The 27407-nt window shown below is 45.4% G+C and overlaps 1 protein-coding gene and 1 long non-coding RNA gene across 4 annotated transcripts in view; one reads left to right on the top strand and one right to left on the bottom strand.

The window, feature by feature from the left end:
* ENPP6 (ectonucleotide pyrophosphatase/phosphodiesterase 6) overlaps positions 1-7561 on the top strand; it is a 103481-nt gene extending 95920 nt beyond the window's left edge. For both annotated transcript variants that reach the window (XM_019953564.2, XM_019953561.2), the window contains one exon: positions 3718-7561. In XM_019953564.2, the coding sequence (XP_019809123.2) occupies positions 3718-3932 (215 nt within the window). In that variant the 3' untranslated portion in view covers positions 3933-7561. The remainder of the gene's footprint in view (positions 1-3717) is intronic.
* Positions 453-27407, bottom strand: part of LOC139180217 (uncharacterized) — a 39130-nt gene continuing 12175 nt past the window's right edge. The window contains exons 6-9 of one of the 2 annotated variants that reach the window (XR_011564535.1): positions 24362-24465; positions 20556-20680; positions 14921-15174; positions 453-2692 (exon numbers count right to left, since the gene is read on the bottom strand). This is a non-coding gene — a long non-coding RNA (uncharacterized lncRNA). Of the gene's footprint in view, positions 2693-9108; positions 15175-20555; positions 20681-24361; positions 24466-27407 lie in introns of those variants that run through there. The other variant, XR_011564534.1, reaches the window with a different exon arrangement.

The raw sequence follows: 27407 nt of genomic DNA, 5'->3' as shown, positions 1-27407 counted from the left end.
CATTTCTAGGGCACAGCTGGGTTCACGACATTGGCCTCAGAGAGTTCAGAGGATGCTCCCGCATGATACCGTCAACCGATAACAGCTACCTGTTAGCCAAGCACCAGGTTAGATCTGCGGAGCTCAGAAGCCAGCTGAGTTCAGGATGGAGCCTTGAGGATGCTGTGAGGTCAACCACTAGCTCAGCGTGGAGACATCCCAGGCCATGGCCTTTACACAGAGGAACATGAGACAGGGGTGCTTTCATTCAAAGGCATCACCTCCTCCTTCCCCAAAAGAGAGGAATCAGATCATGAATGCAAAACAGTTGTCAGCTGGAGTGTTTATGAGTAAGCATCTTGGGCAGATTTTAAAACAGAAATGAATCTAGCCTCAAACCAAAATTTTAAACCCAGTACCCAGAGCTGCAACAGCTGAAATTCAGTGGGGAGCTTTTTGTCCATTAACAAGGCCTCCATCATATGCTCCTTTAAAACTAAAAGCCTAAGTCTTTTATAGACAGAAAGACGACCCCAGATGAAAATGCACTGGGCTAATTGCAAAACTGTTTCCAGGCAGATACAGCCTCCCGCAAACCATCACGTTTCTGGCTTCACTTCGCATGCAAGATTGAACAGCTCTACACACTGACTGTTTACGCAGAAGAAAATTTAAGAGCGAGGTCTTTAATAACAATCTAGCTGCACTTTGAGATAAACATACAGCCCTCCTGATTAATTGGAGGTAATTCTCGCTCATACAGGATGCTGAGCATCGCTACGGCTGCCCAGATACAGCTTTAGAAGTCAGGAAGTCTGGTCCAGCTAAGGGAAAGGGAAATCATTCTGGAAGATAGGCTCTCTCTGGTTAATCCCAGTTCCTAATTGGAACAATCTAACCTTGCCCTAAGTCTTCCTTCTGTTTTGTAAGGAAGTTCATTTGTATCGTTTCTTTTTAGATTCCACACATAAGGGATATCATACATTATTTCTAGGTGGCCTAGTGGCTCAGATGGTAAAGAATTCCCCTGAAGTGCAGAAGATGCAGGTTTGATCCCTGGGTTGGGAAGATTCCTTTGAGGAGGGCATGACCCACTCCAGTGTTCTTGCCTGGAGAATCCCACAGACAGAGGAGCATGGAGGGCTACAGTCCATGAGGTTGCAAAGAATCGGACACAACAGAGTGACTAAGCATATATGATATTTCTCCTTCTCTGCCTGACTTACTTCACTCAGTATGACAATCTCTAAGTCCATCCACTAACATTTTTTTTTTTTTTGGTCAGAAGAGCTTGACCTCAATTTTTCTTGCCAAACGTTAAAGAAGGAGATGTCTGAAAGGCTGGGGACGGCTGTCTTGGGTTTGCTATTGACCTCCACCTGCACACGTGACGGGACACAGCCACCACGTGATGGGCAGGATGACCTTACCTCCACAGCAAGTCAGGGAGAGAAATCTTCTGCGTCACAGGACCACCTCGCCATTGATTCCTCAGCTGCGGCTGACTCTTCTCTGGGGAGGTGTAACCACCATCCTCAGCTAATTTCACGTTTTCCTTCAGATGAGAAGGGTTGGCACTCTACATTCTCCTTCCCAGGGCGGCTCTGGATTTGTTTGAAATTAGTGTTTACCCTGAGGCAATGCAGATCCTTACCCTCCCTACCCTAAAAGTAAGTGAACATTTCACATAAGCTACGGGGTAAATATTTTCAATGTGAACCTTCCCTTGCTGGGCACTTCTTCTATTAATATCAACAGCTCCCATCTATTGAGCACAGACAGGAGCCTGCAGCTAGGATTTGGGCAGCATCTCTGCCCACCCCCTGAGCTTATCCAGCTGGTGAGTGGCTGCAGGCTGCTCTGTAAAGCCCGTGAACTTCTTTACATGGAATTCTACTTTTATACCTCAAAATGAGCAAAACCCATCACTTGAGATGTTGCTCTGGATCTAACACACTCTGTGGCAGAGTCCTCTCTGTTGCTTCTGTATTTGTAATTTCAGGGTTAACGTTAAGAGCGGAATTTGGGGTGGACACTTCTGGGTCACGTCGCTGTTGTGGTTAGTGTTTCTTTGCTTTTTAAATCAAGGATATGTGATCGTTTTAGCAAAGCAATTATAAAGATTATTTTCTAAGATAGAAAACTTGTCCTTACAGCCCCAAAACTACCTTTTAAAAAAATTATGCAGGGACTAAAAGAGCACATGTCTGGGCCTTTACTGATGGATAAAAGTGAAAGTTAGTCACTCGGTCAAGTCCCACTCTTGGTGACCCCATGGACTGTAGCCCACCAGGCTCCTCTGTCCATGGGATTCTCCAGGCAAGAATAGTGGCGTGGGTTGCCATTTTCTTCTCCACGGGATCTTCCTGACCCAGGGATCGAACCCGGGTCTCCTGCACTGCAGGCAGACTCTTTACCAACTGAGCCACCAGGGAAGCCACTATTGATGGATAAAAGTCCCTCCTAAATTCAACTTCAATAGTTTTAGGTATTTTTCTGGAAGCGCTGGTTTGGAACCTAAACGCAAAGCGGCTTATGAATATCACTAACGTCTCATATTCGCTCTTTGTTGTTGTTCGGTCACTTAGTCATGTCCGACTCTGCAACCCCATGGACTGCAGCTCACCCAGCTTTCGTGTCCTTCACTGTCTCCTGGAGTTTGCTCAAACTCATATCCATTGAGTCGATGTTCATTCAGCATCTTTTCTGCCTCCTATGGAGAAAGAGAAGGTCCCTTCAGCGTCCTTACTTTCTGTGCTGTGAACAGCCAGTCCTGCCCCCGGGGGCCTTTGTCTACGTAGAATCTGGAACAGCATCTGGGTGGAAGCATTCTCCTTCATGAGATGGCTTCCAGCCTTCACTCAGGTCCCCAACTCCAATACCAGCTTCTTTATCTTTCCCACAGCTAAGTTACTTTATATGCTAGTGAAAAGCTCCCAAAGAATGTTCAACTGATCTTCCAGACATACTTAGGAGACCATCTCTGTGGCTTGTGCATTAGCCACACGGAGAAAAACTATACAATTGCCAGTTCTGTCCAGTCCTGGGACCTCCACGTGGCAGAAAAATGGGAAACATTCTTGAGCTGGGGGCACCCAGGCTAACCAGTCCCTGCCAGATAGGTGGCCTGGTAGAGACCTATGCAACCGAATTGGGTTTGGGGAGCTGGGCAAGATGAGGCTTGCAGAAATGAGCAGCTTCACCTGGTCTTTGGGTCCTCAAGGAAAGCTCTGTTGTTACAAAGGGAAGCACAGTTATGCACAAATCAGTTTGTTGTCTGATTTGTATTTCAAAGAAACATGGTGTTAAGTGGTAAAGATCCCACCTGCAGATGCAGGAGACGTAAGAGATGTAGGTTCAACCCGAGTTGGGAAGATTCCCCTGGAGAAGGAAATGGCAACTCACTCCAGTATTCTTGCCTGGAGAATCCCATGGACAGAGGAGTCTGGTAGGCTACAGTCCATGGGATGGCAAAGAGTCGGATACACTAAAGCGACTTAGCATATACTCACATCTCCGTAAACCATAGAAAGCGACTTCCTTTCACAACCTAGAACCTTCCAGATCGCCTTCCAGGTTCACAATCCCTTGGCCAGGCTCTGTGGTCAAGGGGGATCTACCAGTCCTAGAGCTGCTGAAATTCGAAGCGTAATCCCTCCGCCACGTGACTCACCCCTCTCTGCCCTGCCCAGCCCAGGAGTGGCCTTGACGACTTGCTTCCTTGCCTTTCCCTTTCAGATTTCAAATCCGACTTCAGAGCCGCTCCCATCCGAGTCGTGGATATCTACAACCTCATGTGCAAGGTGACAGGCGTCACCCCCCTGCCCAACAACGGGTCCTGGTCCCGGGTGATGTGCATGCTGAAGGACCCAGCCAGCTCGGCTCCGGGTGCCCCGCCCTGCGCCTGTGCACTGGTCACCGTCCTGCTGGTACTGCTGGCGATGCTGGCCTAGCTGCTTGCGGCGTGTCCCCAGCACTCCGCACAGTGGGTGAATTAACCACCTCGATTCATGCGAAGACATACAACTGTTAATCTATTCTTGGATGATTCCATACACAAAAGTCCCTATTTCTTTAGATTTTTTTTTGTTTATATTTTCTAGAGGTAAGGAAAATTTTAGCTTTTCATTTGTTCAACTATAGGTTATTTTCTTCTTCTTTTTTTTTTTCTGATGTACTCAGATGGCTTGTCTGAACAGGGCCTCCCGCTGTAGTGACCAGACCCCAGGTGGGTATTCTATGGAGTCCTGGTCCCTCTGTTTTGCACAAAGCAGGCTCTTGTCTAGGGTCTGTCTACACCTGGGAGCCATCCTGTACAGCTCCTTCCATCAGGGGGAAAACGGAGGCCCATTTGAAAGCAGTAGCTGCTGTCTATTTCTGACCCAGCTCGTGACGTTTCTTCACCTTATACAAAGTCCCAGAAAGGGAGTATCTTAGCTTGGCTCACCCATCAGTCAAACTCACTAAGAATTGCAGAATTCAGAGAACAAAGTGAAAGATATGGGTTCCTTCCCAAAGTCTGAGTACACAAAATTTTCTCCCTGGGTGGAGGAGCAAAAGAGTTTACCATAGATACGGGCTTCGACAAGCCTTCTCCTAGCATGTTCGCGGTGTGAACACACAGGACAGGAACTGGATTGCCCGTCTGCCCATCTGCCTGTGGGAAGGCTGACTCAGAGGATCCCATATAGAATGTGAGCGCGTGCTCAACCACTTCAGTCATGTCTGACTCTGTGCAACCCCATGGACTGTAGCCTGCAGACTCCTCTGTCCATGGGATTCTCCAGGCAAGAATACTGGAGTGGGTTGCCATTTCCTACTCTAAGGAATCTTCCCAACCCAGGGATCAAACCTGGGTCTCTTACATCTTCTGCGTTAGCAGGTGGGTTCTTTACCACTAGTGCTACCATAAACTCCAGCAACACCGGACATATCATCTATCATCACAGGTGGGGAAAGGGATGTCCGGCTGAGGAGTGTGGACATACTTGCAGAAATCTCACTCCATTGCTTGAAATGGTGACGTATTGAACATAAGTTTGATGCTCCTGTGTCCCTGAAAGCAAGGCTTCTTCAACAACCACAGCAAAGTGGACCCTTGAGTGACCCAGAATTCCAAGAAAAATGGTGCAGCGCAGGGAACAGACTCAGCATGATGCAACTGAATCCCAGTCACTAACCACTTGGCCATGTGATTAGGTAACAGTTTGGGCAAAGTGACACCTCAGAGACCTTGGTTTTTAAGAAACCCCAAAGAAGAGGCACTGAGCCTGAGTTGAAATGTTTTTAGTCTTCTAAGTCTGCTATAGGAGATCTTGTTGCAAGACAAGGGATACCTATACTTCTATATGATCAGAGTCACAGACATGTATCACTGCATTAAAAATGAGTTTGCACTAAATGAAGCCCACCTGCAGATGAGACTTTTCATCAAGAAAAGACAACACATCAGGTCTCACCAGGACAATAAAGCCTCAGACAATAAACACTCTGCTTATGTGTTGTTTACCTTGAAAAAATGAAAATCTACGCTCACCCTGATTCAAGAAGTCTGGGAGCCATCTCCAGACCTTGAATCATGAGAGCGAAGGATCACTGCTTAAAAATACCACATTTATCTTCACAAAAGATTTCTAAGGTTTTATGTAATGTGTTTTTAAAGTGCTAGCAAACCTTCAAGTCAATAGGAAAGGCAAATCAGCCTTTGTTATCTGTCTGAAAGCCAATTAGTGCTTTGGGAACACTGTGGTGGTTACTGAAAGAGCATCTATTGTTTGAAGTTGTCTTTCTCTGTAAAGGACTGTGTTCTAATTAATGCGGTGGAGCTCATTGTGCTCCCATGTGAAGGAAGGAGCCCTAAAAGAAACCCAGTGATTCAACTAAAAGTGGATTATCCAAGTCTAGAGGGGTACGAACAGATATACGGTCTTGAGTTTGTCCTTCCCACTCTGTTCTACCAATTTTTCCCCTCACTCATTTTTAAAATCTTCAAGTTACATAGTAATATCTCAGACATTTGCCTGACAAGGTGTAGTTACTCTGTAAGTGGTTTTGAAGCTCCAGTACTTCGCCCACCTGATACAAAGAGCTGACTCTTTAGAAAACACCCCGATGCTGGGAAAGATTGAAGGAAGGAGAAGGGGATGACAGACAATGAGATGGTTGGATGGCATCGCCAACTCAACGGACATGAGTTTGAGCAAATGCTGGGAGACGGTGAAGGGCTGGGGAGCCTGGCGTGCTGCAGCCCATGGGGTCGAGAAGAGTCGGACACGACTGAGCAACTGAACAACAACAAAAATGAGAATAAGACACTTTGGAATCATAAGTATTGGTGATTAATAAAGAAAATTCAGACACTGAATGGAGGAAAACCCTTAAACCTAAAGCAATACATATGTTTTAGTGGCTTAACTGTTTAGCTAGAATTTTTTCTTTTGATTTTTGTTCTAACTTATGTTCTTTTCCCAAGGAAAATTCTACTTTTTCTAAACGCATTTTGTTCCATCAGAGTAACATTTGCTAGGACTATACACACAATTTTCCTCCTATTTTACAACTTCATCGCTAATTCCGGGAGGAAGTTCATTGGACTGACCTGAAAATACCAAAGACAGGTGAAAGGCGTGATGTTTAAGTTGAAGATAAGATGAATGGCTACTGCCTGCCTGTATGCAGAATCACCCGAACCCAACTCAACTACGTTCTGAAGACTTCAGCATAAATTAGAGCAGGCCCAGGGAATTCTTTCTCACCTCCAAGAGGCCTGATTTACAAAGTCCCAACTCTCTTTACTTTTAAAGGGCTCTTCAAAAGCCACAGCACATCTGAATTGTCATAGACAGCAGTTTGCAAACCTTCTGGGATGGCCAGCATCCCTGGCCCTCTTCTGGAGATGCAGGTTCTGAAGACCTGGCACGGGGCCTTCAACAACACTTTTAAGTCACGTGGATCTAAGGTCCGGGTTTGCCCTAAGGAGTGGTGGGTTCTGATTTGACTTTGGTAGACCCGAGGCTCCCACAGCAACTTCATGATCTGCCAGTCTCTTCAGGGGCCATCAGCCTGGCATCGGGCTGATCAGCTGATGGCCTGATCCCAGCTGGGTCAGCTTCCTGCCCTCCTAAAACCAAAGCAGATCTGTAAGTCCTGGTGGTGAAATGGCTTTTCCATACCCAATCCCCGTGAGTTTAAGATCCTCAACGGTGCTATCAGACAAACTCGTTGTTCAAGACACGCAGCTCTTTTACGAATTTTCTATGAAAGTGTTTTACATGTCTGTAAATCTCAAGAGATTTCCAAATGTGATTACGTGTTTAATCTTTGTAAGTGATTGGTGATAGACCAACATCAGCTCTTGTAAGCTACTTGTGAGGAGGAAGAAAGATGGTAGGCTCGACAGCCTAGTTATAAACCACAGGAAGCTCGGTCTCAGGGCTGTGTGATGGAAGATATGCTTATGTGTTGCTTTGAAATCATAAAATTGCACCTGGTGTCGTGCCTCACATGTTTCGTAAATGTCCCATAAATGTGTTGAATGAAAAAAAGAATAAATAAAACTGAGGAGACTTGCTTACACAGCACATATTCTTTCTCTTTGTCTGTGCTTTTTCAAACAAACCTTTCCTTTTTGGATTGCTATCTTTTCTTATCACCCAAGTGACAATATAATTATACTTCATTTCATGGACTAAGCATATTCCATCCCAAGCTTATAAACTTGACAGATTTGTGGAAGGAAGGAAGGAAGATTAGATTTTGAATATACTAAGCATATTTACTTTTTTTAAAGTATGACAGTTTTATCAAGATTCAGTTCACATGTCTTATAACCCTTCCTTTTAAAGTATCAATTTAATGGCATTAGTATGGTCACAGAGCTGTGCAACTATTCCACAGTCAACTCTAGAACATTTTATCACCCTGAAAAGAAACTCCATATCCATGAGCATGTTAGCACTCACCCTGCCTTTCCCACTACCCACCCCCAGGCAACCTCTAAACTACACTCTATCCCTACAGATTTGCCTCCTGGGGATATTTCAAGAAAATGGAATAGCCAGGAACTCTGTGGCCGTATGAGTCCAGGCTCTAGCCAACGTTACTACTCAAATACACTCGGTCTCTCTCAGAGCATTTTTTTTTTGTTTTTGAATGCGGACCATTTTTAAAGTCATTATTGATTTGTTACAGTGTTGCTTCTGCTTTGTATTTTTGGCCATGAGGCATGTGAGATCTTAGCTCCCCAACCAGGGATCGAACCCACACTCCCTGCACGGGAAGGTAAAGTCTTAACACTGGACCACCAGGGAAGCCCTCCTGGAGCATCCTTATGGCATCACCCCAGAAACCAGTAACAGCCCACGTGCCCCTTCTCGCCAGCAGCCCAGCCAGGACCTCTACATATCACTGTGCGTCAGCTTCCTGACAAGTGTTCTTGAGATGCCAAAGGCTGGCTCTGGCTCGTTCTCCTCTCTTCCACTCCAGGGTGCTGCTCAAATGCTGACCAGGCCACTCCCCTGCCAGAACCCATCACTGACTGCCCTCGCCACGCCACTACCTCCTTAATCTTACTCCTGCAGCAGGCTTCCTGGGGCGGGCACCTTGTATGTCCTTTCACCTGATGGGTCGCTCTCCCTGTCACTCCGTAAGCTCTTCTTGCCTTAGGGCATTTCCATCCTGTCACTTTCTCCTCCTTGACAAGTACCCCATCCTCACCTACTTAGTGCCCCTTCCCTGAGAACTCAGGCCAAACATTTCCTTACACTCTGGACCAGATCAGGCCCTGCTGGCTGACACTCTTTACACCAGCCACATGCAACCCCACGCGTCACAATACCAGTAGCTGGAAGAAGCAAGTTAACAGTCCTCTCCTAGAGCCTTTAGAGGGAGCCCGGCTTCTCAATTCCAGACTTCTCACTTCCAGATCCATGAAAGGATACATTTCTGTTCTTTTAAGCCACCCAGTTTCTAGTTATCTGTTTGAGCAACCACAGGAAATTAATACACCTTTCAAACTGCTTTCAGAGTAGTCAATCTAGCTCATCAAAGATTTCTTGAGCTCCTCCTTCACACCAGGTACTGGGCTACCTTTTGGGGACACATAGAGGAAAAACTATCTTTCCTGTCCTCACAGAATTTACAAGGTAGTCATTTCATTTATTCCAATTAAAAATTTTTTTTTTATTTTTTATTGAAGTATAGTTGATTTACAATGTTGTATTAGTTTCTGGTTAGATTCATAATCTTTTCCATTATGGTTTATTATAAGATATTGAATATAGTTCCCTGTGTCATTTCTTCCATTTTTCAGAGGAGTCAAATTCTTATTTCTGTAGAATTAAATGTTCTGGTTGCTATGGCCAATGCAAGGAGAGAATTTCACAGGAAATAGGAGTAACACAATGAAGAAGGCATCAGCTAACCACCCTTGTCTCTCATTCCTATGCAATTAAACTCCAAATTCTGCCTCCCATCCATTTCTATGGTTTAATGTCCCTCTACATCTTGGATATTTCATGTCAAATTTCTCAGCTGAGCCCCCGGACGAACCATTGTCAACTCTCTTACCTTGGTTCCATGTCCAGGATGCTCCTTCCCACTCTCTGTCTAGCCAACTTTCATTTATCCTTCAGAGCCTTCTCTGTAAGGCTTTTCTTGTTTCATTTATTGCAGAGAAAATTACATTGCCTTGTAATAATCTGTTGTCAAATGTTCTCCAATGAGGCTGTAAGCTAAGCATGATGCTGGGATTGTATCTTCTGATGAAGTCACCAGACTACATCTGGAGCACCAGCAAAGTCTGCCCATACAACAGTTGATAATTGCCTGGTGAAATGAATGAATTATTGAAGGAAGGAAGGAGGGAAAGAAGGAAGGAAGGAAGGAATGGAAAAGCTTAGGACACTCTGGTCAGAAGATCACCTAAATTTGGACAGAGCTTCTCACAGTAGTGATAAGTTGTAAAAGCCAGAGGCAGGAAATCTTTTGTAGAAACTAGCAGGATTTGACAAATGACTAATGTGTGACATGGAATCCAGGGGGCAGGGGTTTCTTTTTCAACATTTCAGCAGGCCCCCTCTTTAGCCATGAACACTAGGAAGTGCAGCAGATGGGAATAAAGGAAAAAAAGATAAATGAGTCCTGTCTTCACCATGCTTAATTCGACTTTTCAACAAGATGCTAACACAAGCCTGCATTGTCATTTTCCTATGGCTTGAAAGAGACAGCAGAAGGCGGTTCAGAGCCCTGGATGCTCAAGTCCTGGCACGTGGAGGAAGCGGAGGTGTTCCAGTCATCGGCTCCCTTCCTCTTACACCTTCTGAGTCCCACCTACCTCTGCTGCTGGGAAATGGGGAGTGGGTGGTGGGAGGAGGGGAAGACCCCAATTTTCTTCACACATCAACTACCCGATGCCTCGGTTTCCTTCCTGCCAAATGACAATTTCACTTGTCATTTACTTTACAGGGGTGCCCTGAAGATTAATGAGAAGATTTTTCTAAATACCCTGAAAGCCCCTGGGACTGTGGTTGAGTAAGCATCAGGTGGTGCCCACGGCCGGCTCTGTTGGCACATACAAAAATAGAGGGAAGAAAGTTCAAAAGGAGAGTTGGAGCCTTAAAAACACACCCCAAGGCTGTTATTCGGTTGGCGTGGGTGTTATATAGGTCTCTGGATGCAACTGGCTGAGAGCAAGGCGACGATGACGTGTAGGGCGGAAATTAACCCACAGCCTTCCCAGCAGGCTCTGCGCGCCCGGGACGACATGTGAGATGAAAGTTGTCGCGGGAAGTTGAACGAATCCCTGAACGAGTAGCGACCCGGAAGTCCCTAGAGAAACGCCATCCTACGTTGTTTGAAGGTCGGTGGTTCTCAAACTTAAGGGAGAATTAAAATCACTTGGTGGCCTTACCTCTAGAAACCATCATGGTTTCCAGTTTGGTTTGGAGTTCATGGTTGGTTTGGAGTTCTGCCCAGGAATGTGAATTTACGTAAGCTGATTCTTCTGCATCCCAACCTTTGAGAATCAGGGATCTAAATTTTACAGCCAGCTGGTGAACTAAGGCATGATTCTCTGAATGCAGGGATAGACTGGGCCTAACTGAATTCTCGGAGAAGACAGTGGCACCCCACTCCAGTACTCTTGCCTGGAAAAATCCCATGGGCAGAGGAGCCTGGTAGGCTACAGTCCATGGGGTCGCTAAGAGTCGGACACGACTGAGCGACTTCACTTTCACTTTTCACTCTCATGCATTGGAGAAGGAAATGGCAACCCACTCCAGTGTTCTTGCCTGGAGAATCCCAGGGACAGAGGAGCCTGGTGGGCTTCCGTCTATGGGGTCACACAGAGTCGGACACGACTGATGTGACTTAGCAGCAACTGAATTCTAAGCCTTGTTTTAAATTATTTCTAAAAAATATTTATTTGGCTATATTGGGTCTTAGTTGCAGCAGGCAGGATCTTAGTTGTGGGCGCTAGTTCCTTGACCAGGGATTGAACTGGGTTTTAGCTACAAGACTACCAGGGAAGTCCCTAAATTCTGCTTCAGAATGGATAGTGGAGAGGACAGGGGAGGCAGAATTTTCTGGGGGAGACTCCACACCATTACTAAGTACAGTCATTCATGTACCCAGAGCAGCAAATAAATGACTGAGGTTGTATAGTTATTTGGAGCAGATAAATATTGTGCATTCAGGCTGTGTGACTGGGTAGCCACTGGCTCTATGTGGCTACTGAAAAAATGTGAGATTGAATTTAAGTCCAAATTGAGATTTAATATAAGTATGAAAGACACCAGATTTCACAGATTTAATGCAAAAAAACCCACAAAGATTTAATTAGCATTGTTTCATTGATATATGTGGAAATAGTAATGTTTTAGAAATGCATTGTGAACTAAAATATGTTAAAATGAATTGCATTTGATTCCTTTTTCTGTTGTTAATGACGTTACCAGAAATTTTAAATTTCTTCTGTGACTTACATTATATTTTTCTTGGATAGTATTGTTCTAGATCCATATACTGTCTGGGTCTAAATTTATAGAAGTCCTTGTTCTTGCCATATGCTTCTTCTGGATAATACTGGTGTGTCAAGAGCCTCTTCTTCATTGTGATCTTAGCAAGGTGATTAAATTGTAATGGCTCCTCAAGAGAGAAAAGAAGAAGAAAAAAGCCTGACCCAGCTCATTGATTAGTCCAAAAAAGGCTGCCAGGCATGAATACCCCTGCAATATATACAGTCAAGGATATAAATGAATTAATCACTGAAAAGACAATGAAAATTGCAGTGATGTCTAAACCTGTTGACCACTCCTGTGCTACAGAGTAACTCTATTGTCTAGGGTCCTGTTCCTACCTACCTTCGTGGGGAAGGAAAGAACAGGAGGGGTGAAGCGATGGGGTGAGGGAAGTGGTATCCAGCTCTAGTGAGGGCAAGAGCAAATGAAGGCCATCTCACTTTCTCCCGGAGTTCAGTTTGTTGTACCTGAAACAAGGCTATCCGGTCCTATCTGCAGTGACTTGAAAATACCTTTTTGAAGAGTATTTCTTTAATTTAAAGTAAGTCATGACATTCTTTTTATGGTTCTCTCATCACTGGCCTGGATGCCAGTGAAGATATGATAAAGGCACGAACATAATTCTTTTTAAATGACAGAACAGGCAGGGAGAAATTCGTAGGTTATTTGGGAGCATGACAAATTTTACACCTAGAGAAAAGTGCACGAAAAAGAGATTCTCACCTTGTTAACAAAACTGGAACTGAAAATAAAGATTTGATGTGTTCTGACTTCCTGGCTGCTCTGGGTGCTATGGCGCCTTAAAATTCTAAAAAGATTCTAACACTCTCACTGGCCTCCTCCTTTCTGGTGAGCTCGTTTGAGCTCCTCTTCCATCCTAGAGGTCTGGAGGCTTGACAAGCTCTCTGCTTCAATCCCAAGATGCTGGGGAGAATCCGTCCTGATGGCTTGAATCATGGCGATTTCACCAGGTGACCGACCTTGTAGCTTCTTTAGATACAGGCAAGAGCTGTGACTGGTGGCCAGAGAAACCCCTCAAAACAAACAAACAAACAAAACCCCCAAACTCAACTTTTCAAAAGGCAAAATTCATAGCATCTTGTTAGGCCTTTGCTTCAGGTGTGAACTCATTTACCCAGCAGAAGGAACTGAACCAGACTAGAAATTAGGTTAAATCATAAAGAGGGAAATGGGGCTTCCCTGGTAGCTCAGCTGGTAAAGAATCCACCTGCAATGCAGGAGAACCCAGTTTGATTCCTGGGTTGGGAAGTTCCCCTGGAGAAGGGATAGGCTACCCACTCCAGTATTCATGGGCTTCCCTGGTGGCTCTCAGACAATAAAAGAATCTGCCTGCAATGCGGGAAACCTGGGCTCGATCGCTGGGTTGGGAAGATCGCCTGGAGGAGGGCCTGGCAATCCACTCCAGTATTCTTGGCTGGAGAATCCCATGGACAGAGGAGCCTGGTGGGCTACACTCCATGGGGTTGCACAGAGTCAGACACGACCTAGTGACTAAGCACTGAAGAGGGGAATGGCACTTCCCTTTGTCATAATCAGCTGTGTCTTGAGACAGCATTCGGCAGGACCAGGGCATCTTTGTCTGCTTGCACCAAGTTACACTAAATTGATTTGCACTGATCAGTCCAGTTGCGGCAGCGGTCAGTGTACAAGGGGCGTCACACACGTGCTTTGCCGTCACCTTCTCTGCGTGGCAGTGAGTGATTCCCCAGACATACAGCTCGCGGAGGTCAAAGAGTCTCTTGATTCCACCTTTTTTTGTTTTTACTTATGGTGGATTTTCTGACAGGAAATGGGAACTTGGTTGATAATTACCAGGCGTAGAGATAAGGTTTCCTCATTAAAGTCTCATAAAACCATGAAAATAAATCATTGCCAGTGGAGAGAGAAAGAAAATCTTCTGTTTAGACTTTTCCATGACCGTTTAGGCCAATTCTTTTTCCCCTTCCAGCCCGGTGACTTTATATCCAGCTAGCGTAGGGCCTGATAATCACAGGAAAGAATGTAGAGGCCTCTCAGACCTTTTCTGATTTCAAGTTAATGGCTTGGTATGTCAAGGACAGGCTGAGCCTGGCAGAATAAATTATGAAAGTGCAGCTGAAGAAACACAGTGGAGGAAACCCACATCATACACGTCTGCAGATACAATACAGACATAAATAAATCCTACCATTTCAGGGAAATCGAAGGGGTCCGTTTGGCCTGCCCTGGAGATCAAAGCTGGTAGGAGTCATGGAGTGGCTGACAGTCCCAAAGGCGACTCCCCTAGAAATGGGATCAGACCGCCCTTTCCTGATTCCCCCTCTATCAAAGCCGGGTCTTAGGGACCCTGATGCAACTCAGTTTCTCCCAGGATTTCCTCTTCAGGAATTCCCCAACTCGGCCACAAACCCAAGAGCTTTCCAACTATCCTGCCATAATTTTCTCTGGCCCCAAGTTCCAGCTTTAGGGGCACTTTGCTTTCAGCAGAGTTGATGTGATCAGCTGATGAGAACAATGGTGTGACCGGGTCACTAGATGATAACAGTGGCTTTCAGGCTTCCTTACCAATACCTGACCTTGGTTCCCAGTACAGCTGTGCCTGCAGCCCGCTCCCTCACTGGATCGCCCTATGGGAGTCGGGAGAGACCCACCCTAAGTCAGCTGGTAATTTCAGTCTAAGGGAATCCAAGTTATTCATAAACCAGGTCATTAAAATGAAGATATTGGGGGCAGGTGACCAAAGTGGAGTTGCAGTGATGAAACCTGACAAAGTCAGACAAGCCAGCCCCCTGCCGGGTGGACCAGACACAGTACCTGAACCAAACTCAGAGGTCCTTTCACTCTTTCCTGAGAGACTGAAACACGTCTTGGGCAGTGACTGCAAAGTACCCCAATATAAGAAGCCTATAAGCCTATTTCCTCACCTTCAGTGGCAAGTACAGCATAGTCCTGAAGCTCCAGCTGAAAGGCTCCATGTGTCTCCAGATGTCTTGGTCTGCTCGGGTCAACATTCACAAAATACCAGGCCGGGTGGCTTAAACTACAGACATTTGTTTGCTCACAGTTCTAGAGGCCAGAAGTCCAAAGCCATGTTCTGTTTCTGGTGGGGTCTCTCTTCCTGGCTTGCAGATATGGACACCTTCCTACTGTGACCTCAAGTGGCCTTTTCTCGGCGTGTCTGTACAGGGACAGAGAGAGAAAGCAAGCTCTCTGATGTCTCTTATTATAAGAACAGTAATCCTATTTGATCAAAGCCTCACTCTTATGACCTCCTTTGACCTTAATTCCTTCCGGGACCTCCAATCCAGCCACACTAGGGTATTGGGGCTTTAATATATAAACTGGGGAAGACACAAACATTCAGTCTGTAACAGCTTTGTCACTCGGTCAAAGGCACTGACCAATCTGAAATCTCCATTCTTAAATATCTCTTGAGAAAATGGATAGAACAGCCCTCGGAGGGCAGAATGCCCCGTGCAAGTTGACCATACTGTGATGACCAGGGTGACGGTGATGATGAACCATCAGCTGGTCTTCTGCTTGTCCACCTTTCTAAGTGTGTTTACTGGGCAAAGGCTTTTGTCTGCTGCTCATCATCTGTCACCTGAGCCCCAGAACGACCTCCCCCTGAGACTCAAACTACCCAGCCCAGCTGAGCCCACCCTCTTCCTCCACGAGCTCTGCCCTCCTCCTCTCCCTTCTTCCCGTGCTCTGGGGCCGTAGCCAGAGGGTGGGTCAGTGCAGCCACGTGCTGTCCTGAATTTTAAGCTCCCAGCCAGAAAGTTACGTTCCACATAATTATGTAAAATCTCCAGTTACCCAGATAACTTTATTCAGTTCCCTCCCAGTCTTATTTGATAAAGAGGGGTGCTTATTTTCTTCCTGTCTTTTCCAAAGGTTTTATTAATGGCAAGCAGGACATTCAAGTTTTTCACTGAAGAACTCAGAAAGTATCAGCAGAGTATAATGAAAAGGACCTTGGACGTTCTCTCTCCACCATCCCAATCTTTCCTGTTGCACTTTATCTCCAATTGAAAACATTCAGGCAACAGTTTATTCCTAGGGACTTCTCTGGTGGTCTGGTGGTTAAGAATCCGCCTTGCACTGCAGGGGATGAAGGTTTGATCCCTGGGGAACTCAGATCCCACAGGCCATGGAGCAACTAAGACTGAGCGCCACAACTAGAGGGTCTGAGTGCTGCAAGGGAAGATCCCACGTGCCACAAGACCCGAGGCAACCAAAAAAAAAAAAAAGTTTATTCCGGGTGTCAAGAGCCCAGAGTTCATCTCTCATTTACTTGAATTTTCATGAAAGCAATAGCATGACTATTTGATAGGTTTTGCAACCATACCTTTGGGGCTTCTATTATCTACCATGTATTAAATAGATTTCCTTACTTTGTGAAGGGGAGTTTGTGACACTGAAGCAGAACAAAAACCTGTTTGTCACAGGGAGCTTAATGACCCTAATGACGCGTGCTTGCTGAATGCTGGGCCCATTTTAGGGATGTTTGTTGAATGACTACATGAAATATGATTCTGCTCCTGCATTCCTGTGCCTGCTCACACTAGCTATGACATCATGACTGTAAAACTGGGAAGAGCTTTAAAGAAGAATTCAAGCAGAGAAGAACTGCTGACTGTTCTCGGGAAGTGTCCAGCATCCCAGCAGAAACTTTGGTTCTCCTGTGTGTGGGGGTTGTGCCCCGTGTTCATCACTGGGGCTGCAGGTCTGGGGCACACACAGCCCCTGAATAGGTTTGCCTCTGTTTTGACGGCCGCAATGCTAAACAGACAGCGAGGCCACTCCAACCTTCAAGGCTGCATGTACACAAAGCATCCACTTGGTTACATAAACAGTGCAATCTAGTCCTGAGAACAAGATTTTTTTTTTAATTTAAAAGTCAGAAAGGGATGGACCATGAGAGTAACTTTGCAGTGGAGAAAGCTGACAAACACTGCCTGAGTGAGGTGACCAAGGTCAAGATCAACAGTCATACATTATGTTGATCTGTACCCTTACTATAAATATGATGAAAACGGTACTTTACATCTGTGAGCTTCCTTTCAAAAACCCATAACAACGCCAGTTTTGTCTTGGGAAAAACATTAGACAAATCCTGGTAACCGGAGATCCCATAATAAACCTGACCAGTGCCCCTTCAAACTGTCAAGGTCCTCAAAATCACGTGGCTGGTGACTGTGCCAGCCATGAGTCTAAGAGGACATGACATTACTCTGTCATGGGGCATCCTGGATGGGATCCTAGAACAGAAGAAGGACGTTACGTAAAAACTAAGGAAATCTGAATAAACTACGAACTTTGATGCATTGACACTGGCTCATTAATTGTGACAATGGTTCATTACTGTACTAACATAGGATGTTAATGATAAGGGAAATCGTATAAAGGGCAGAGGGTAGTACATTCCTATACACTCTCTATTTTACCTCTCTGTACTATCTGCTTAATTTTCCTGTGAATCTAAGACTGTTCTGAAAATAAAGTGTATTAATAGTAATGCTGTGCTGTGCTTAGTTGCTCGGTCGTGTCCGACTCTTTGCAGCCCCATGGACTGCCTCCTGCTAGACTCCTCTGTCCATGGGATTCTCCAGACAAGAATACTGGAGTGGGTTGCCATGCCCTCCTCCAGGGGATCTTCCCAATCCAGGAATCAAACCGGGGTCTCCTGCATTGCAGGCAGATTCTTTACCAGCTGAGCTACCAGGGAAGCCCCTAGTACCACTGGGGGCTTTTGTGCTTTATTAATTAATGTGTTTTATTAATTAATAATGCCCTTTGTGCTTTATTAATAGTAATAACAATAGTGGTGGTTTAGTTGCTAAGTTGTGACCCCCTGGATACCCCCTGTCCTTGGGATTTTCTAGGCAAGAATACGGGAGTGGGCTGCCATCTTTCTTTCTCCAGGGGATCTTCCTGACCCAGGGACTGAACTCGGGTCTCCTGCACTGTGTGGCAGATTCTTTACTGACTGAGCTACCAGGGAAGCCCAATAACAGTAGTAATAAAGCACAAAAGACGGTGGTACTAGCTTGCCCAGGCAGAGGGGTGCGCCAAGGATAAATGAGACACTTGTTTATTTATTGGACCTTAGTGGAGAAGGCAGTGGCACCCCACTCCAGCACTCTTGCCTGGAGAATCCCATGGACGGAGGAGCCTGGTGGGCTGCAGTCCGTGGGGTCCGATAAGAGTCGGACACGACTGAGCGACTGCACTTTCACTTTTCACTTTCATGCATTGGAGAAGGAAATGGCAACCCACTCCCATATTCTTGCCTGGAGAATCCCAGGGATGGGGAAGCCTGGTGGGCTGCCGTCTATGGGGTCGCATAGAGTCGGACACGACTGAAGCGACTTAGCAGCAGCAGTGGGCCTTGAGGGGATTGTGTTAATGGAAATAAGCCAGATGAAGATAAATACTGAATGATCTCAAGCTCATAGATACAGAGAAGAGATTGGTGGTTGCCAGAGGCAGGGAGTGGGGGATGGGTGAAGGTGATCAAAAGGTTCAAACTTCAGGTTATAAGACAAATTAGTCCTGAGCATGTAAAGTATAGCATGGTTAAAAAAAAAAAAGATTAAATGAAACACCACTGCACCCTTGAACATGAAAGTCTATTCAGGAGTGAATACTTAATAATCCTACTAAGCTTAATGTTTTCCATTTAGCTACTTCTTACTGTAGAAAACAGTGCTTTAAAATAATCATTGAAAAAAAGTCAGGCACAGAGATCACATATGGTGCGATTCCATTCACATGAAATGTTGAAAACAGGTAAATCCATAGAGACCGGAAGCAGATTAATAGTTACCAGAGGCCAAGGAGAAGAAGGAATGGGGAGGGACTGCCCATTCTGCCCCCACTGGGGGCTCCTTTGGGGCTGAGAAAAATGGTTTGGAATTCGATAGAGGTGATGGTCACTCAATATTGGGAATTAACCAAATGCCACTGAGTCGCTCCCTTGAAAACGGTTAAGCAAATTTTACACCAATGTTAAGCCAGTTTTACACCAATCGAAAATAATTATCATAATAAAATAATGATAATCTGAAAATAAATAATTTTAAAGAAAATCTAATAATGATAATCAAACTATTAGTAATAAAAATAATAAGAACATAAATGCTGTGCTTTTGGTTGATCTGCTATTTTTTTCCTTCGTCACAATTCCTAATGTTAATTTTGTATTATTGTAAAACTCTAAATGACCAAATAAAATTCCTTTCCATTTGGAAAAGAGAAAATCAGGAAGCAGTTATACATCAGAAAGGGAGGATGGCCAGGGCGCCACACTTTGGCTGGTAGATGTGGTCTGTTGATGTGGTGGTTGGAGGCCCACCCAGGCTCTGCCTTTCAGGGAATAACTTGCATTTTGTGGCTCTCACTGTCTCTCTAAATTGAGAGAGACAGGGTGAATGTGAGAAGATCCTCTCAGGAAGGAAAACCCAGTAAAGTTGTAGACCATCAGTTTGTGTGGGAGCCAGTAACGGTGATGAGGAGGAGGCAAAGGCCTTGCACCAGCCACCAGGTGACTCAGGACACAGGTGACAGCCTTCCCTGGACTGACCGGGTGTCCTGGCCTCATGCAAACCCAGCCAGGTAGCCAGGTCATACACCATGGGTGGTTTCATTTGTGACAGGGCCTCTGTCTCACCAGTTTCTTGCAACCCTTCGGCCTTGCATCAGGGTCCTGGGATCCGGTAGTCTTCAGAAGGATGAGCTGGGAGTGGGTGAATCTTGTGCCTGGTTTGGGGGCTATCCTTCCCTTTCCAGGGGTTTTCCAGGTGGCTCAAGGGTAGACAATCTTCCTGTAATGTGGGAGACCCTGGGTTGGGAGTATCCCCTGGAGAAGGAAACAGCAATCCACTCCACCATGGGAAATCTCATGGACAGGGAAGCCTGGCGTGCTGCATTCCATGGGGTTGCAAAGAGTCAGACATGACTGAGTAACTAGACGACAACTTTCCTTTTCAGCAGCCTCTCCAGCAGCCAGAGACTGGGGCATGCACTCTGCTGCTGCTGGGGTGTAGCCAGGGCGCCTGGCCCATCCCTGTGTTGAGCACAACCAAGGAAACCCTCTAGGAGTAAAAGGCTTAGGGCGGGACAAGGGTGCTCAAGTAACTGCTATTTTCTCTCCTTCTGCCCCAAAATGCCCTTTTCTGGCAATACTGAGTAAGGATGGATTCACGCCACTGGGAAGGTGACCTACCACCTGGGAAGCCCAGGGCAGGAACACGGGTGAACACCCCGAGGTCTCTCCCCCCACTCTGGCACCCAGGACCACACACAGGAACATGGGTGAACACCCCAAGGTCTCTCTCCCCACTCTGGCACCCAGGACCACACACAGGAACATGGGTGAACACCCCAAGGTCTCTCTCCCCACTCTGGCACCCAGGACCATGCACGGGTGAGGTGCTCAACACCGATGGATCCTTGTCCCTCCCAGATTCATTTCCATCCACCAAGAGTTACTAAGCCGGCCATCATTCCAGTCTCAAGCAAGACAAAGCCTCCCCATGAATGGGCCATGATTACCTAACTCAGAGCTCCTTCTTCTGTCACTCCATCTAAGTGCTGGAATTGGAACTGGGAGGAGAAAGCCATTATTTTCAGATTCAGGTCAAGAAGGTGAAGTTTAAAATCTTTATTGTCTTCAACAACTGTGAAAGGTAAAAAAAAAAAATTGGGACACCTATTTGAGACACAGAGCAAGAGAAGTTTATAATTCACCCAAAATGTGCCCTCAGGAAGTTTCCCACACAGGCACAGTGGAAAGCTGCTAGATACTGTTTCAGGCTGAAGATGTCAAAAAATTATAGTCAGAGGTAATTGAAGAACATTTCAATCCTTTAGAGTAACCATGATAAAAAATAAGTCTCAAACACGTAGCACATCTTTTCTTCTAATGCAAGACAGCATAATAACTGCGAGGCATTTTTAGATGTGGTCATTCAGACACGTGTCCATTCATTTATTGAACAGACATGTGTCAAAGGTTTAGGATGGGCAAATTAAGGGGGCAGTGGGATACAGGGATAGGTTGTCCACACTGCCTAAAGCAACTCCATCATGGAATACAGGAAGTGGATAATTAGCAGACAGGAAGTACTGTACTATGATATATATCCAGGATGCTGTGAGAGGGAGAAGGCTCAAGTCCTCAGTTTCAGATTTGGAAATGTTCCCAGGAGAAGAGACCTCCAAAAGAGCCTAGAGAGACCTAACCAGGCACAAGGAAGTAAGCTGAGGTAGCATCCAGGATCTGGGAGTCAACAACAGAGGGGCCAAATGATGGCCCCAGAGTCATTCTGGGAAACCCAGGGAGCTCTGTGGGCTTGCCCTGCAGAGTCGAGTCTTCAGTGTCCCAAGAGCAGTGTGGTTCTCAGCTAGTAGAGTAAGACCTGGGTTCAAATCCCACCCCTGCCAGTTATTAGTAGTTGTGAGAAGCCTTCCCCTAACCTTGACTCTGACCCTTCATTACCCACATCTTGGTGTGACCACTCCAGAGTGTTCCCACCTCTTAACTCAGAATCAACAGGTCTAGTAACAAACTGAGCCTCAAAATCTCAAAGTAAAAGTGAAAGTGTTAGTCGTGTGGGAATCTTTGCGATCCCATAGACCGTAGCCCGCCAGGTTCCTCTGTCCATGGGATTCTCCAAGCAAGAATACTGGAGCGGGTTGCCATTCCCTTCTTCAGGGGATCTTCCCCACCCAGAGATTGAACCCAGGTCTCCCACACTGCAGGCAGATTCTTTACCAGCCACCAGGGGCAAACGTACTTCTTACTCATATTACATGTCCAGCAAGAGTCAACAAGGTGATCTACTCCACATGGACACTCTGGGTCCCAGGCTGATGGAGGCGCCACTGCATCGTAGCAGCACCTTCTCAACACGTGGCCTCTAGAAACACTATGAAACCTGAAGACAGACTAGACAGCCATGTAGGGGCTGTCGTGGTCAAGCCTAGAAGTGACAAACCTTATTTCTATCCACATCTCTTTAGGTAGAACCCAGCCACTTGGGCCCAGTCTAATAGCAAGAGAGGCTGAGAAACGCAGGGGAGCATATGGATTTTCAGTGAAAGTGAAACGTTTCTGCCATGGCTGGACCATCAGGGGAAAGATGAGTCGATCAAGTAAATAAGGGCAAGATTGCAAAGCATTTTGATTCCCAGGGTCAAGCGTTAGCACATTACCCCAGAGGCACCAGAGAAGCACAGGGGAAGGGCAACGTTCAAAGCGTTGCTTTAGAAAATTAAAATTAATCCCAGGATGAAGGATGGGTTAGAAGAAGGCCCTGAAGTGAGGGAGAGCAGTTTAGAGGATGTTGTCACAGTCTTGGCATCTGGTAAGAGAGATGTCTTAGGGCGATAGAAGGAGAGGGGAAAATGGAATGAACTGTGCATTTTCTATAGAAGATTGATTACACGGACTGTCGAGATTGGAAATCCAGATTTTGGAGTCAAGAGGTGATATTTGAAACCAGGAGAGCCTGCAAGGGAGGGAGGAGATGGGTCCACCCGGAGCTCGGTTGTCTGCTGGCAAGCAGCTGATGGAGAGTGAAGAGACAGTCCCCTCAAAGGCAGCAAGTATTGAGAAGGTGAGATCTGGATTTGAGCTTTCTACCTTTTTGGAAATTTCTTATTCAATCTTCAGATGAATAATAAAGGGACTAAGAATGAAAGCCAAGATTTTTATTTCTGGGGAAGTATGGGGCTTTCTGTATTTTCCAGTTTATCTAAAATGAAGGTATGTTACCTTTTGTACTAAGATTATAAAGTAAGGTTTTTAGTTTATAAAGAAGAAAAGAAAATTGTCCAATTAAAAGTATATTTCCAGGGGACTTCCCTAGCAGCCCACTGGATAAGACTCTAGGCTTCTACTGCAGGTTGTGAAGGTTCAATCCCTGCTCGGGAACTAAGATCCCGTATGCCACACAGGGCAGCCATAAATAAATAGATAAACTGCAGCTGAGTGCAATTTTTTTTTTAAAGTAAATTCCCATTTCCATTAACTGTAAAAACTAATCATTCTTCCCTAAGAATCATTTGCATTTTAGTCCTGTGACCACCACCACCCCATCCTGACACACATTTCCTGAGAACCAAACATGCATAGGAACTGGCCGGGAAGGTTTTGTCTGGGTGAACATATCATAACACACACACACACACACAGCTCTATTATGGGCAACTCAGTGGTTCTCTCTTTCCCTCTTTATCAAATCATCCTCTAATCCATCAGTTGGTGAATTCAACTTCTTGTTTGGAGTAAAAATATCACCTTCACTGGATAGGAAGAGAAAATTCCCTCCTGGTCTTTCCATCCCCTCCCCTTAGGCCACCCACCTCCATTGTTTGTCTCAGGAAGTGCCTCTTTAAATGCCAAGTGTGGCAAAATGTGCGCTGTTGGGCACAAGATGAGTGAAACCCATCCAGAATATAGGTGAATAAGCAAAATTTCTCTACTATTGTTAAGGAAAAACAAAAAGCTCAACGTGCGTGCTGTATGGGCGGAGTTAAGAGCCTTATCTTCACATATGGAGGCTGAAAGTGAAAGTTGCTCAGTAGTGTCTGACTTTGGGACCGCATGGACTATACAGTCTGTGGAATTCTCCAGGCCAGAATACTGGAGTGGGTAGGCGATCCCTTCTCCAGGGGATCTTCCCAACCCAGGGATCAAACCCAGGTCTTCTGCATTACAGGTGGATTCTTTACCGTCTGAGCCACCAGGGAAGCCTATGATGAGAAAGTGAAGCCCAAAATTTCGGTGACAGGTTAGGGCTCAGCACAAGCAAAGCTGATGTCATAGGACTTTGATCTCCCGAAGCTCCTGACACTTTCTGGTAAATATGCTCTTTTATGAAGTGAGGAGTGAAAGCCACTCTGGTGACCTCAGCCTCAGACATCTGGGCTGGGCATGCACGGGAGCCCAGAGAAACCAGGGAACCTGCCCAGAACAGCCAGGCTCCATCCAGCCCTGGCAAAGAAACCAAAAAGCAGGCCAAGTTCTAGAGGCGCTGTCATCAGTCCCCTTGGTGGGATCTGCCTGTTGCTCCTCATACTATGGCTCCGTCATTCTGGGAACCCAGCCTTTCCGAGGCCATGGCTGAAGAGCCAGCTCTTCCTCCTGTCTCTGCTCATCCAAGGCTTCCACCATCTAAGACTTTGCTCACTGACTTTGTCTTTCCTCTAAACTCCCAGAAGGGCCTACAGGCATGGCAGGCACTAAAGGCATCATATATATAAATATATAATATATACATTACATATAATATATTAAATAGACAATAGATAATATAATATATAAAGCACTTTGGATAAATTAAAAATATACCTACCATATGATTCAGCAATTCCACTTCTAGGTATGTAGCCCAAGGAAAGGAAATCATTCTCTCAAAGAAGTATCTGTTCTTCTGTGTTCCTGGTGGCATTATTCACCCTGGGCAAAACACAGAAACATCCTAAGTGTATGTCCATAGGTGAATGGATAAAGAAAGTGTGACATACATGTATAATTTATATATATATACAGGAGACAGAGATCAAGACCATCCCCATGGAAAAGAAATGCAAAAAAGCAAAATGGCTGTCTGGGGAGGCCTTACAAATAGCTGTGAAAAGAAGAGAAGCGAAAAGCAAAGGAGAAAAGGAAAGATATAAACATCTGAATGTAGAGTTCCAAAGAATAGCAAGAAGAGATAAGAAAGCCTTCTTCAGTGATCAATGCAAAGAAATAGAGGAAAACAACAGAATGGGAAAGACTAGGGATCTCTTCAAGAAAATCAGAGATACCAAAGGAACATTTCATGCAAAGATGGGCTCGATAAAGGACAGAAATGGTATGGACCTAACAGAAGCAGAAGATATTAAGAAGAGATGGCAAGAATACACAGAAGAACTGTACAAAAAAGATCTTCACAACCCAGATAATCACGATGGTGTAATCACTGACCTACAGCCAGACATCCTGGAACGTGAAGCCAAGTGGGCCTTAGAAAGCATCACTACGAACAAAGCTAGTGGAGGTGATGGAATTCCAGTTGAGCTATTCCAAATCCTGAAAGATGATGCTGTGAAAGTGCTGCACTCAATATGCCAGCAAATTTGGAAAACTCAGCAGTGGCCACAGGACTGGAAAAGGTCAGTTTTCATTCCAATCCCAAAGAAAGGCAATGCCAAAGAATGCTCAAACTACTGCACAATTGCACTCATCTCACATGCTAGTAAAGTAATGCTCAAAATTCTCCAAGCCAGGCTTCTGCAATATGTGAACCGTGAACTTCCAGATGTTCAAGCTGGTTTTAGAAAAGGCAAAGGAACCAGAGATCAAATTGCCAACATCTGCTGGATCATGGAAAAAGCAAGAGAGTTCCAGAAAAGCATCTATTTCTGCTTTATTGACTATGCCAAAGCCTTTGACTGTGTGGATCACAATAAACTGTGGAAAATTCTGCAAGAGATGGGAATACCAGACCACCTGATCTGCCTCTTGAGAAATTTGTACGCAGGTCAGGAAGCAACAGTTAGAACTGGACATGGAACAACAGACTGGTTCCAAATAGGAAAAGGAGTTCGTCAAGGCTGTATATTGTCACCCTGCTTATTTAACTTATATGCAGAGTACATCATGAGAAACGCTGGACTGAAGAAACAGAAGAAACACAAGCTGGAATCAAGATTGCAGGAGAAATATCAATAACCTCAGATACAGAGATGACACCACCCTTATGGCAGAAAGTGAAGAGGAACTCAAAAGCCTCTTGATGAAAGTGAAAGTAGAGACTGAAAAAGTTGGCTTAAAGCTCAACATTCAGAAAACTAAAATCATGGCATCTGGTCCCATCACTTCATGGGAAATAGATGGGGAAACAGTGGAAACAGTGTCAGACTTTATTTTTCTGGACTCCAAAATCACTACAGATGGTGACTGCAGCCATGAAATTAAAAGACGCTTACTCCTTGGAAGGAAAGTTATGACCAACCTAGATAGCATATTCAAAAGCAGAGGCATTACTTTGCCAACAAAGGTCTGTCTAGTCAAGGCTATGGTTTTTCCAGTGCTCATGTATGGATGTGAGAGTTGGACTGTGAAGAAAGCTGAGCGCCGAAGAATTGATGCTTTTGAACTGTGGTGTTGGAGAAGACTCTTGAGAGTCCCTTGCACTGCAAGGGAATCCAACCAGTCCATTCTGAAGGAGATCAGCCCTGGGATTTCTTTGGAAGGAATGATGCTAAAGCTGAAACTCCAGTACTTTGGCCACCTCATGCGAAGAGTCACCATTGGAAAAGACTCTGATGCTGGGAGGGATTGGGGGCAGGAGGAGAAGGGGACGACAGAGGATGAGATGGCTGGATGGCATCACTGACTCGATGGACGTGAGTCTGAGTGAACTCCGGGAGTTGGTGATGGACAGGGAGGCCTGACATGCTGCGATTCATGGGGTCGCAAAGAGTCAGACATGACTGAGCAACTGATCTGATCTGATCTGATATATATATGCTGCTGCTGCTGCTAAGTCACTTCAGTCATGTCCGACTCTGTGTGACCCCATGGACTGCAGCCTACCAGGCTATATATATAATTGAATATTCAGTTCAGTTCAGTTGCTCAGTTGTGTCCGACTCTTTGCGACTCCATGAATCGCAGCATACCAAGCCTCCCTGTTCATCACCAACTCCCGGAGTTCACCCAAACTCATGTCCATCGAGTCGGTGATGCCATCCAGGCATCTCATCCTCGGTCATCCCCTTCTCCTCCTGCCCCCAATCCCTCCTAGCATCAGAGTCTTTTCAGATGAGTCAGCTCTTCGCATGAGGCGGCCAAAGTATTGGAGTTGTAGCTTCAACATCAGTCCTTTCTTGAACACCCAGGACTGATCTCCTCTAGGATGGACTGGTTGGATCTCCTTGCAGTCCAAGGGACTCTCAAGAGTCTTCTCCAACATCACAGTTCAAAAGCGTCAATTCTTCAGCACTCCACTTTTTTCACAGTCCAACTCTCACATCCATACATGACCACTGGAAAAACCACAGCCTCGACTAGACGGACCTTTGTTGGCAAAGTAAAGCCTCTGCTTTAATATGCTATCTAGGTTGGTCATAACTTTCCTTCCAAGGAGTAAGCGTCTCTTAATTTCATGGCTAATTGAATATTATTCTGCCTTAAAAAATGAAGGAAATCCTATCATTTGCAATCATATGAATGAACCTCGAGGGTATTATGCTAAGTGAAATAAGTCAGACAGAGAAAGACAAATTCCACATGGTATCACTTAAATGTGGAATCTTAAAAAAAAAAAAAACTCATAGAAACAGAAAATAGAAAAGTGGTTTCCAGGGGCTGGCGGGGTGGGGGAAATAGGGAACAGACTTTCAGCCATA

This window comes from Bos indicus, chromosome 27 (assembly GCF_029378745.1).
Source record: "Bos indicus isolate NIAB-ARS_2022 breed Sahiwal x Tharparkar chromosome 27, NIAB-ARS_B.indTharparkar_mat_pri_1.0, whole genome shotgun sequence".
Classification (NCBI taxonomy): Eukaryota; Metazoa; Chordata; class Mammalia; order Artiodactyla; family Bovidae; genus Bos; species Bos indicus.
Note: the sequence above shows the minus strand (reverse complement) of the source record. Positions and strands in the feature narration are given on the sequence as shown.